The sequence below is a fragment of the Oxyura jamaicensis genome, chromosome 1 (genome assembly GCF_011077185.1).
Source record: "Oxyura jamaicensis isolate SHBP4307 breed ruddy duck chromosome 1, BPBGC_Ojam_1.0, whole genome shotgun sequence".
Taxonomy (NCBI): Eukaryota; Metazoa; Chordata; class Aves; order Anseriformes; family Anatidae; genus Oxyura; species Oxyura jamaicensis.
The window spans coordinates 43,611,460-43,624,882 of NC_048893.1; the positions used below are offsets into that span (position 1 = coordinate 43,611,460).

The 13,423-nt window shown below is 43.7% G+C and overlaps 1 protein-coding gene across 1 annotated transcript in view; it reads right to left on the reverse strand.

Annotated features, from left to right (window-relative positions):
• Window positions 1–553: 553 nt before the first annotated feature.
• ERP27 (endoplasmic reticulum protein 27) overlaps window positions 554–13,423 on the reverse strand; it is an 18,547-nt gene continuing 5,677 nt past the window's right edge. The window contains exons 4-7 of the mRNA XM_035340601.1: window positions 12,733–12,846; window positions 9,678–9,803; window positions 1,902–2,099; window positions 554–1,185 (exon numbers count right to left, since the gene is read on the reverse strand). Coding sequence (XP_035196492.1) covers window positions 1,141–1,185; window positions 1,902–2,099; window positions 9,678–9,803; window positions 12,733–12,846 — 483 coding nt within the window. The 3' untranslated portion in view covers window positions 554–1,140. The remainder of the gene's footprint in view (window positions 1,186–1,901; window positions 2,100–9,677; window positions 9,804–12,732; window positions 12,847–13,423) is intronic.

The window sequence follows — 13,423 nt, forward strand, 5'->3', positions numbered from 1 at the left end:
CCTCATCTGCAACTCTTTTTCTATTCCCAGTTCTTTGCCTGATGGCTGAGAAAGGACTGAGGTTTCTCTGCTCTATGCCTCCCTGTCCCAAGCCAAGTTTCTCAAGCCCTGAGACACAATGCAGTCACTGTTTGACAGGAGCATTCATGCTCTATGCCAAAGGATGCTGGGCCAAGTATGAGGCAAGGCTATTGCATGCATTTTGTACAGCAGAAGAGAGATAGCTCATACGCCTATACCAGAACTGGGACCCCAAACACCTGAGATCACTACAGACAACAGCCTTTCCCTCTAATGCAGGGTGGAGGTAGTTCCTATCTTGCAATGCAACTTTCTACTGCCATTCTACAAAAGCTTCCATTCCTCAGTGTGCATCTCACTAATTTTTCCTGCACCAGCTCAGATCTGCTGTACACAGTGCTCTTTTTATCTCAGCACCTCACAGAACTCTCTCATCCTCATGGATCTGTTGGTCAGCGGTCCAGTTCCACAGGGAATGACTCTTAGCAACTAATCCATCTGCTCAGACGTTGCAAGCCTGGCTATGTTCAGAGAGAGATTTTTGAGCTTACTCATTCAAAAATACATACGCTTTGTCCTTAAGTGGCAGAAATGGGGAGTGGGAAATCACATATTTACATACAAATCAGGCTACTGACTTTCTGCTTTATTTAGAAAAATAAATTGAAAAGTTCATGTGACATCAAGGAACCAATCTCTTTCTAGTGTCAGGAGAGGCTGACAGTGGATCCCAGCATGGCACCAAAAGCAAAGAGAACAAGTCAGGCACCATGAGAGGAATAGATTTGTCAGTCTCTCTGGGAACTACAAACTATATCTGTGATATTGCAATTTTGCTATATTGCCCTTTGCTCCATCAGAGGCAGTATGGAAGGACACCGGGTATTGCAATAGCAGAGTAAATCTGAGAAATGATAAAAGAGCAAATCAGAAGGGAAGAGAGATGCGTAGAGAGGACAGACAGCATATATGTGCATGGCATGGAGATGGGAATCCGTGACTGACTTGGCCCCTTAATCCTATTATCCCAGGAATTCCTGATCTGTGAGGCTCAGTGAACTCTTCATACACCAAGAACAGATGGCTCTAGGCACAGTCATCCTGTTGGCTTAGAAAGAATCAGAGTTCCTCATTGAGGGTCTTCTTCTCTTGTTCCTCTTCTTTCTAAAACATATCAAAGGCATGAAATCAGTTTTGACATGGTTCAGTTTCTCAGCATAGTGATAAAAGGAAACAAGCCAATGTAAGTGCTTCCCTCTGTTCTCCATGCCTTTTCCCTGCCTATCCCATTTCAATTGCATAACAGAGTCTCCTGATGCACAAAGCCTACAAAGACTATGTGTTATATGAAGATGACATTTGACAAAGAGAGAACACTAACACTGAGTGTTCACAGAGATTTAATTGTTCCTCTCCCAGCCCTAACTTCCAGTAGTTCTGAGCACATCTGTATACTCTGTTCTGTGGCCTTGATAAATTTCCTTCCTATCCCTGCCACTGTCTCCCTGATCCCCTCCTAACTGCTGACAGCCACCATGACCATTCTCATTGTCCTAATGCACCCTTCACCCTACCTCCCCAGCTGCTGCTCCCAGAAAACAGATGCTGCCACTGAGACCTCCATACAGTTGCAGAGGTCAGAGAAGTCTTTTTGCTGTAGACTAAGAAGGCAGGTGTCAATGAATAAAGAGGCTCTGCAAACACATCCATATCTGCTCTGCTCTAGATCTAACGCAAGTGAAAATGAAAAAGAGGAGGTGGCAGGGCTGGGAAGGAAGTCAAGGAACTGAAGTCATCTCCTGAAGAGCCTTGTGAGCAACACCATCTTCGTACAAGATCCCAGCTTCCAGTAGACTGACTGTACAGGAGTGCTCCCTTACCTTTTGTATTCTTTGTAAGAAAGTGTTACAGAAGTCCTGCACACGCTCAACGGAGAATTCATCCAGAGGCAACACATCGTGCTCCTCATCTGGTGTGTAGAATATAGCCAGAGCTGGCAGCTGGGACTTCTTCAGTTTGAAGTATGCCATCACTTGTTCATTGCTTTTCAGATTAATGTCTACCAGGATAAAGAGAATCTGTGATGTAAATAAGAGATAAAATGTGAGCAAAACAGAGCCTGAGAGAGAAAAGAGATCCCCAAACAACAATCATACAAAGATTAATAGTGATATTTGTAAAATGAGTTAGTGAAAACCTACCATACTCTGTTGGAATAACACTTTCTTCTGCCACTAACTGCTCCTTGCGGTGATTTTTTCTGTATTTTATCTAGTCTGTATGTACACTACCAAACAAAATGTCTTGTTTTCTCTTCTTTAAAAATATATTCACAGTATGTCAGTAAGGCAGTCTCCTGTTCTCTTAATAGATGAAGAAAAAAGATGTCTTTCATCTCTAAGGCACATATAGAAGGAGCTGATGCCTCTGCATGTTTTCAGGACAAGATGTTCACATCCATGCAAGACCCAGGGCGGCATGGTAAAATGGTATTTTGGTGTGTGGAAAATCAAACTAAATTGCAGGAATGTGGGAGTGAAGTACAGGGCAGCATAAGCCGGCAAGGACAAGAATATGAGAGTACCAAATACAAAGGGTGTATTTGTGTCAGCTGCAGTGACTAGAAATGAAGGTGCAATCATTTGGGAAACAGGAATTGTTGGCATGACACCACTGTACGCAGAGCCAATATCAGTGGAGACTTGTCATACCTGGGGAGAGAAGCCCCTCAAACAGTAAGCCAGGGTGAGAACAGCCTACATTTTTCTGGGCTCCCAAATAGTCTTGGAGAGCAAGACCAAGACAAGGCTTAGGATACTGCCAGGCCAATTCAATAGTACCGATTTATCACAATTGGTGACCTACCCCATGATTTATTTAAGAGTAAATTTCAACTGAAGTCTTAAAGGGTACACTAGGAATTTGTAAAAATTTTAAATTATGGAATCTTAAAGATTTTCTGTAAAATGTTCAGCTACCTCAAAAATGTTTGTTAAATTGTCTCTTAATACTGAACACAAACATTATGTATAAATTTCATAAAATAAATACAGCAATTAAACAATTTAATCAATGATCTGATTAAATAGAATCCTTCGTCAGGCAACATCCAAGCCAAAGAAACAAACATCCAGCTAACATGCATCACTTGATCTTCCCTTTAAACCTTGAAGTCTACTGGACCTAGCATATACAATGTACCTATGGACATGGGTATGATTAATTTATACAAGAAAAAAGAGGAGTTTAAGAAAGAACATTAATGCAATGTGAATATGATGTGCCCAGTTCCCAGGCTGTGACTCATGTTTTCCTTTCTTTTCAATCAAAAACATTCAAATTAGTTCAAAACTTTTTCTTCTCTAAAAATAAATTTGGTAAATCTACAATCCTTTATTAAATCTTTTCTGCAAAAACAAAAGCAAAACAGCAAAGAAAACAACCAGATATATCTGGAAACTTTCCTAGGCAACAGCCAATAGGAAGAGGGGATATTTAGGCTGGTATAAGGTTCAACTGCAGTTAATCAGTGTGATAAAGAAATGAGAATAATAGTTTCACTGGATATGACAGACATCTACCACTTGCAATTTCTATGCCAAAAGTCAACTGCGCCCCAAGAGCAATAAGCTAATGAGCAGACAGGTTGTGGGGAACTTCTCCCAGAGTGCTAAATTCATCCTGTTTCAGGACACCAAGCTAGAGAAGCATCACAAATCCCAGATTTAAGTATCCAATCTAAGAGTTGAATTCCAAGCTTTCAGCTGGGGCAGAAAGAATTTGAACACGCCTTCTGCTGCAGGGCTCTCTTTCCAACGTGCAAACTGGAAACAGAGGTTACTGTTGGAGGAAAGCACTTTCAGAGGGATGGTACAGGGGATGGTATCATATTTTTCATCATTTCAATCACCAACATTTGGTTTTCTCTATGAAAGATTCACTAGACAACAACATTTTGTTAATCAAATGTTAAACATGAATTCAATCAAAAAAAGCCTTTAGAATACCTAGTTTGTTAAATGCTAACTTTTTCTATGCAAAAGTTCCTCCAGCTTTAAAACAGATGAGTAGCATTTTAAAATGGTAATACAAATGTTAGTCAACATTTTTCCCTTTATCAAGTTTCCAGCCTTTGTTAAAAATACCCAAACTAAGAAGCTATCTATAAACACAAAGAACAGAGTAAGAATAAAAAGATAAAAAGTTTGGAGCATTAGAATTCCAAACATTTTTTTTTTTCTTCCTTGCAGAAGAAAACAAAACACATGAACAGTAGGCCCCTCAGCTAGGACAGATGAGATAATATCATTCACAGTTCTTGACTTGGATCCCTCTAATGACTCACATTTGGCTCACACATTTGCAGAATGCCAAAGTACAACAAAAGTTCCTTCCCCTCTTGCAAATTATATTCCAGAAATAATGGAGACAACAGTTTTATCTGCCCACTGTCAATCGAAAGAAGACACCTTAGTGCCAATGAAATGTTTAAGAATGATATATTCCTGTACGTGCAATGACGTGGCATGAATCCTCCTGCAGGATTCATGAATCTGTGCATCCTGCACTGGATGCACTCCAGGGTTCCTGCCAAGGCTGGTGCTGCCTCGAAGTCACAACTGTGAGGCAGCCTTTAGGGTGCTCTTGTACTGACCACTGCCCACGGGCACTGGATGTCTTGTCTCCTCAGTGTACTGGGTCTGGCTGGGATGTTACCTTTCCCTGCAGCAGCCCATACAGTGCTGCGCTCTGCACTTGTAGCTAGAACAGCAGTGGTATCACACCGGTGTTGTGTCTGCTGCTGAGCAGTGCTGGCACAGCATCAGGACTCTCTCTGACCCTCCTAGGGGGTGGGCAAAAAGTGAGAAAGAAACATCAGCAGGGCAGCTGACCTAACCCACCCAAAGGGATATTCCATACCATATGATTCACACTCAGCAATAAAAGGTGGAAAAAGGAAGAAGAGGGGAGGGGTGGGGTCTTGTTGCAAAAACGTCTGTCCTCCTCCTGAACACCGGCTACGTGCGTTGAGACCCTGCTTCAAGGACGTGGTCAAGCATCGCTCATTTGTGGGAAGTAGAGAGTAATTTCTTTCCTCTGCACTTCCACATAGCCTTTACTTGTTTTGTTTAGTTATTCCCTCCCCCTCCCTCTTTCCCTTTCCCTTTTTTCCCTTTAGTTGAATTGTTTAATTAATAATAATGTTTCCTTAATATTTTTTCCCTTTAATTAAATTATCCTTTTCTCAATCTGTGAGTTGTTCTTTCCTTTGCTTCTTCCCCTCCTTATCTGAGGAGGGGGAGTGAGAGAGCAGCTGTGGTGTTCAGCTGCCTAGCACAGTAAAACCACCATGCCCAGCAGCAAGAAACCAAGCAGATTTCTGAATGGGGACATGTCCACAATAGATTCCACCTGGCAGAACTGGCATTTTCTCATACAGAATTTATTTTGTTGTATGATTCCCAGCTAACTCTAATCATAAAGAATAAATGCAGTAACCATGGAAAATTATATTGACCCTCAGACAAGATTCACTTTGCCTAAGTCCTGATAGCCAAATCTTGGTCTGGTCTCAGGCAGTGATCTAGGGCAACCCCTACAATAAATGATGACAGGCAATTTATTTCACATATTTTAGAAGGGAAGAAAGGATGCTTGTCCTCCTCCACCAGTGCTGAATACAGTCTAAAGCCTTTGCTCGAACTCCTTACCAAAACTATAGCTCACCAAAACAAATTCCATTTACGATGCCAACTCTCATATCACTGCTAGAAATTAGGTAGTTTCATCCAAAATAGAAAACTTGTCTTCTATTTCAAACTATCCTCTACAACAGCTATTTTTTTACTCCTGAAGCAATGTTCTATGAATTTGTTTTATCCTGTACCTATCTTCTTGTCTGTGTTCAGAGACGTGCTACTGGAGATAGTGAAGGTTCTAGTGTATGTATGAGGAACTCTCAAAACAAATTCTTCCCTCCAGACATGATATTCCAAGAACACAGAACACAATGCAGTATTATCTGTGCACTGTCATCTGCAGTACACTCTTTCAAAGATTTTTTTGCACTGGTGCTGTCTTGGTGTCTTGACAACTTGCTTCCTAGCCCAGTGCTTCTAGAACATGAAGTTCCTGGTAAATACTAAGATATGGAATGATGTTATTCTCCAAGGAACTCAATTTAATTGAAAATAGTACTGCAATGGTAGAAACCAATTTCATGTTTCTTAGTTTTCTCTCTACAGAAGGCCAACATGAAGGATGGTCAAGCTTCATATACACTGTTTGACGTTGAGCTTTATGGAGCTGTGACCTTCATGTTTTTTGGAGACTGTCGAAGGAAAAAAAAAAAAAAATCTGAAACTTGACTAATTTCTTGTGTAGTCTACATAGTACACCAAAACAAAAAGAAACCATCAGTCATTAATTAAAAAAAAAAAAAAAAAAAAACTATTAAAGCAAGTTTACTTCAGATATTTGTCAAGTGACATAGACATTCCATCTTTATGAGTTTCCCTGTTTATGGCTAAAAAGAGGCATCTCTAAAGATAATCTGTCTCAGCTCTGGAGCCATCAGAGTCTGGCAAGAAAAATAAGAAGTGTGTGAATGACAGTGTCCAAGAGCAAGAGAAAGGGCACCATCCTTTCCTCCTCATAGAAGACCTTCTGAAGGTTTCTCAGCAGTTTCTCAGAACTCATTTCTAAATGGGTCTCCATATAAGTTAAAAGGGACTTTGAGAACATGACTATCCACATATTTTTGACATTATAAGCCATGTTATATCAGTTGCAGCAGAAGCTGCTTTTGTAATTTCCAGCATCATCTTACTGAAAAACTGCAAACACCTGTGAGGTACACCATCTGTAATTGTCATGTTATAGTCTAATACTGTGGAAAGAAAACTGAAGATGCTCATGCTAGTTTGGCTCACTAGCGCTAACCCTGACATTTCCTTTCCAATAGAAGGCTTGGATTCTTGGCAGCATTTTTCCAAATGAGCACATATTTGATCACTGTGGGATCCTTCCAAGGACACTGGTGGGTTCACTCTTGCAGCTGCAGTGCTGAGTTCTGTCTGTTCACTGTTGCCCACCCACAATTGTTTCTCAAGATCTGCTAAAGAAGCACCATGTTTCTTGTGATTCTTGTCAGCTCTTGGTAACTTAGCATCATCTAACATTTGCATTTTCCTCTCCAGCATTTTACAGCCCTCAGGCTCCACTATCAAATCTAGAAGAGTCCTCCAGATGAAAACTTGAGATTTGTCCCAGGCAAAAATGAAAAGATCATAAACCAAAGATGAAGGGACCATAGCCCTTCTGGTAAGCAAATCACCTCTTTATAATCTTTTATTTCACTCTCTGGGGTCAGCTACTCACCAGCACTTTCTCTTCATCTCCCTGTGAGTTCAAGCAACAGGTTCCTACATCTGGTGATGACAACAACAAGGGCTTCTCTTCCCTCAGACCCCAGCAGAGATGTGTGAAAGGATGGGTACCCCCCAATCCTGCCTGAGAACCCTCTGAAGCTTGCGTCAGTGTTCTGCACTGTCACTGAGGAGAAGGCGTAACACAAATCCAGTCTCCCCTCTCTCTTCTGGCACTCTGCAAGCACTGTGGAACACTGCTGGATGCAGTGGTACACCCTTAGAGTGGGCCTGAACACCTCTCCACTGCACAGCAATACTCGCTCAAACCACTGACAGAGCTAACTCCGCAGCACAAACAAGCCTTTCAGCACCAGCCCAAAGGCTGTGAATTTTTCACTTGTAATTCTGAATAAACTTAAATTCAAGAATCTTACATTTCTTAACAGGACAATTTGCAAGCCACAAAAAAAAAAAAAAAAAAAAAAAAAAAAGCAAATGGAGACAACCCTAAGTGGGCATATTGCATATTGCTCTGCTTACTCTTTAGGATCCAGATCTAAGACCAAGGTGACCTGAACAGAGGTATCCTAGAGGTATCCTTACTCTTTTTTACTGCTTTGTAAGAAGGCAGTCCAAATCACAAATTATTTTGCAGAATGACCCTCCTTTGGGAAAAAAGAACATACTAGATTCCCAGTCCCTTCATCTAGGTGTCTTGCAGTGTCCCTTCAGTATTGTTCAGGTAATTAGTCAAATGCCCACATCTTTAATCCCTATGTTTTATTCTGGAAAACTTCCTTTGGACTGATTCAGTGGGAAACTTGCCTGCACAAATGTTAAAAAATTAAAATTAAAATTAAAAAAAAAAAAAAATGAAGATTTGGATTGTTGGTAATTCATAAATCATTTGGACTTCAGTACAACTTTTCATCCAATGCTTCATGAGAAATTTCTAGGAAAATTATTCCCACTCACTCACATCTAGGCATCATATTAGGGAAAACTGGCTGCAGCTGCATCAGCGAGGGACGGTGATGCTCAAGAGTATTGTCTTAGAAATGTTAGCTGTTTGGGGGAGACCTGCATCTGGTTGTGCTGCATATGGGCAAGGATAATGGTGTCATTGTAACACTTATCTCACATGTGACAGCTGGAATTTTTCAGATAAACGAGTCTTTTTTTAATCAGCATGTATTTGTTAAAGCAAAACACTTTTCAAAATACCTTTAAACTTTCATGAATGGTTTCTGCCTGCTCTCTTGACAATGGGTGGTAGAGATGGCAAGGTCAAAAGGTCTTGCCATAAAAAAAAATCTCAAGTCTTCTGAGTGTGCATGGTTCTGAGGTGCCCCCTCCCAACCCCCCACCTCCCCCCCCCCCCATTTGGAGATGAAGATATACTTGATCTTTAATCTGCTCCTTCAGTACGGCAAACAGATGCATGCAGATATACTTGTTATCAAACCCCAACTCTCTTCAGCTCCACATTTCTCCCAGGACGGTCACTTTCACTGCCACTCAGTTCAGCCTTCTCCACTGCTGTGATCCTCTACCCCTTCCCATTTGCTATTTTCCCGCAAGTTAAATGCCTTCCTGTTTTTCCCAATCCTCCTTTCTCTGTCCCCTGGACCCAAATTCCCCTGTAATCCAGCTGCTGGCAAGGAATCATCCATGGAAAGATAAATTGCCTGGGGAGCTCTGAGCACACAGGGGTGGGAAGCAGGGGAGATTTCTCTGAAAGACCCCATCAATCCCACAGCCTTGCTGTGGTAAATCCAACAAAACCCATCCACGATTCCTTTAATATAGCTCTTTCTCCAGGAACCAACCAGAGGGCTAACGGTTAAGAAGTTCTGCGACATTAATTGCTGTCTGGTCACTTATATAATGCTCCTTGGCATCTCTCAGGCTGTATATACAAGATCACCTCTCACACCAGTGGAATGTGACCACTGCTGGGCTGAAGTGCAGCAGCTGTTCGTCATCTCCCAGGGCAAAGGAAAAAACTGGACCAGAAGCAAGGAAGTACACACTGTCCCACTGAGAGAGTGGGGGAGCAGAATACAAAGGATATTTTTCCCACATGGAGGCAAAACTGACAAAAGATGAACAGATCCAACCTCTCCACTTAATGATCCAAATAACTGTCTTTTCCACCCACTTGGCCATTGCTCCCCCGATGCATGGAATTGGGAGACGATGCCCACCCCATCCATGGGTCCTATTTTTCTCTCTCTGTCCTATTTTTCTCTGTCATGGCTCCCCTTCCTCTCTGTTTGGACTTACCTTCCTCTCAAAGAGCTCTGCTGCCGCACGGTATCTGTGCATTCGCTCAGGGTGCTCTGGGGACTTCTTGTCTGTGATCAGGAGGAGGTGAATCTCGAGAGGACTGTGCAGCACACCTACGGCTGTCTGCCAACAACATGGCCACCACAGACAGAGAGAGAAAGACACACAGACAAGGAGATTTAGAACATTCAGTGCGCATTGGATGCACTGCCAGAGGGACATCAAGCCTCATGCCTCAGCTGAGGTTTCTTTGCAAATCAGCCCAACAAGCAGGACAACCTCCTTTACAGCAGGAGGGATCCAATCTGGGTTTTTGTGGAAGCACTTAACCTCTTAGTTTTGCTTATTCCTAAGCCAAGAGTCTTAAGGCCACAAGCATTCCTCATTGGCCTCAGGCCAGTCAGTGACTAGGCAGGGGGACTGCCTGGGTACAGCAAGCTGTCATCTAGAGGGACAAGAAGAAATCAGAAAGGTAAGGCCACCAAACACAGTGCCCTGAATTTCTGGGGCACAGCACCTGACTGAAATGGGAACAAGCAGGCTGGAATAATTTGGGGTGCTAGGGTTGGTGTGTCCCCTTGATTCCCTCTGTGCAATATGTTGTGCTGTGCATTGAACAAAGATGAGTCCAAAGCCTCATTTCAGCAGCCCCAGGGGCTGGGCAGCCCGCAGTGCTTGGGTTAGAATTGCCTCTGCAGCCCTGCCAGGGGAAGGACCTGCCTCTGGCGGTGCCCTGGGCAGGGACAGCACACAATGGCCCTCTGTGAGGAGGCAGGGCTGGCACTGCCCAGGAAGCCTTTGCACCATCTCCAGGCACTCAGCCAGTCACTCCTCATCCCCCTTCCCCTGCAGCCTCTCCCTCAAACCAAACAGAACGGGGCCAGGCTGCTGCTGACCTGCTGCCTCACCCATGCCACCAAAACCATGCTGGCGCAGGCAGTAGAGATCCCCGCCAGCACTTCTCCGGAGGAGGAGAAAGTTTCCACACGGTCCAGGAGTAACAGGGACAGGGTCAGGGAGTACATGTCTGCAAGGGCTGTGCACCACAAAGCATCCAGTTTCTGGTGACCAGGACTTTCCCTTAGCCTGATGCTGACTGTGCATTTTGTATCACTTCATTTCTCTGCAGTGTGCAGGTGGGGCAGGGGAGAGTAAAGTGGATGCAAACCAAGGTTAAAGAGTGTTAGAAGATCTCATGGAAGAGGTCAGGGCTGAAGGTGAGGGTGAAGCCAGGCAGCACCAAGAACCACAAGGCCAATGGGGGCACAGCTGGAGCTGGAGCTCCTCTGGCAACTCCTCACAAAGGTGCATCTGTCCACACAACCTTTTACAAGAGATTTGCATAGCTCATCATCACAAATGGATCACATTGCACTCTTCTGGGAGGTACACAGGGTAAGCATTGCCTAAAAATGACTGAAGTATGTGAGCGAACAGTAAGGGCTCCAGGACAGGGAGAAAAACTCTTGGCAGTAGTCAGTTTGATCCCTGTGATCCAAGCCTTTGCTGACCTGCAGCATACTTGGATGTAAACAGCATATGCACTGGGAATAAATATTTATGAAAAAACAAGCTATGCTAGCAGGGCTGGAAGGGCTTCAAGCCTTGGACAGCAGGAGGCACTGTTAATTGCAGCACCTTGCTAGGGATCCACACTGTCAGGGGAAAAAATGAAACGGGATGTGTGTTGCAAGCCAGGCTGGAGGGAACGGCTGAACAGCTCGGGGGCTCTGGGTCAGAGAAACAGTCTGGGAGCTAAATGGGACACCAAGGAGCAAGAGCCCCAGGCATCATCAGAAACGCATGAATAAAGAGCCAAGATCTGATGAATTGCAAAAAGACCAGAGTGGAGGCTACAAGCCTGGCCATTTATGAGGATAACAAGAACATCCCCACTGTCGTTACTTGGGTGATCTTGAAGAGCTGTAAGGACAGTGGGGCAGAGTACAGCTTTTTTGTACTAGGAAATGTTCTGTCATTTTGAAATGTTTTTCATATCCCTTATGTAGATGAAGTAAACAAAAAAAAAAAAAACAGCTTTTTTTATTTTTTTTTCTTTCAAAGAAAGTAGAACAAAACTTCTGCATTATTTCACTCTGGAAAGAAAATGTTGCATTTCCAAAACAAAATGCTCTCTCTCCTGGCAGGCTGAACCTGAACCAGGAAATGTGCCAGCCCTCTTAGCTGATGTTTGGCATCCATTTGAAAAGGTACAGCTTTGAAACAGGTCACGCCATTCTCCTTTGATTAAATGGAGCATGGTCAGCATTGCTGTAGCTATTCAGAAGTCTGCAAAAGACCCCGTCAGCAATGTCTCAGCCTTGCAGCCAGCTGGGCTTCACAGCAACCAGCCCAGTGAACTGCTAGTGCTTCAGGGGAGCCAAAACCCTCAGTCACCCTCTCTACACAGAAGGAGCACTGGGACCTTCTGATTGTCAGTCAGGTAGGTGAGTTAGTGAAGATGGCCAGCAAGGAAGCATACTATGTCCGATTTTTTTTTTTTTTTGGTGAACTGACAAATTATGGGGTGAGGTATGGGGGAGATGAGAAAAAAAAAAATGCTTGGGAAGTTTCCAACCAGCTTTTGAATATGCTTTCAAATAGCCAGGTTTATGTTGAGCCCTGTTTGTTGGGTGATGAAGGAAAGCCTGCCTCCTAGAAGCAGGTCATTTGGGTTCCCATGTTTCTTGAGGCTTCCCAGCCACAGAAGATGGGCAGGGTCTGCAGGCGTGGTACGACATGGCAAATGCCCAAGGGAGGAAGCAGCAGGAGCAGTAAGAAATGCAGCTCTTTGCCCACCAACGCCCCAGCTTTACTAGAAGGCCAGAGGAACTGTCCCTTACCTCCCCACCCCACCTGAATGCCCCAGTGCTGCACCTGCTCCCACTCGCTCTATTCAATAGCAGCAAAGAGTTGTGTGTCTTCCCCAACCCCACCTACACCACTGTGGCAACCCTTGCATACATCCATGTGCATAAACACTTGGGCCAGAGGAGGCCCACGAGGAGGAGGCTAAGTGCTGGGGTGAAGGCTCTGAGGAGCTGGTAATTACCACAGGGTTGTACTCCGTCACCAGGCGGAGCTCATTCATCCGAATGAAACGACTCATCTTCTCAGCATTGATGTCTTCACTGTCCACATCCAAATCTCTCCGGTTGTTGTCTGCCTGAAGATATGCAAAGACACCTCCAGTCACAGCTGTCCTCTCCTCTCTGTACCTCCTCCAGAGCTGCTGATGGCTCTCACCCACAGAGACACCCACCCGTGAGACACCGCCCTCCTCTCCTTTCCAGGACAGAATCCCCATTTCTTGAGGTCCAGAACTATTAGACCTACAGAGGTCTGCCACCACTTTGAGATAAGGATCTTCCACCCTCCCTCAGTCTCCCAAGGACAAGGCAAACTCATGGCATAACAGAAATCCCTGAGGACCAGACATCCCTACCATTATCTGTCCCTACTGCACTGGAGACAGGGAGGATTAGCTGATAAACCCTCCTAGGGGTTGTGGGGAGAGATCATTAATATAGCCTAACTCCTTATGTAGATTTTGGCTTTACATTCCTCTATAAAATCTTCATCTGCTTATTCTATTTCTTCTACAAGTAATAAACATTGGCACGGGACTATATGGATTTCCTGGAAACATTGTGCAAGCAGGAAATCTCTCCAATAAAAAGAGGATTTTTTTTCCAGTACAGCAGAAAAAAAAAAAAAAAAAAAAAAAAAAAAAAAAAAAAAAA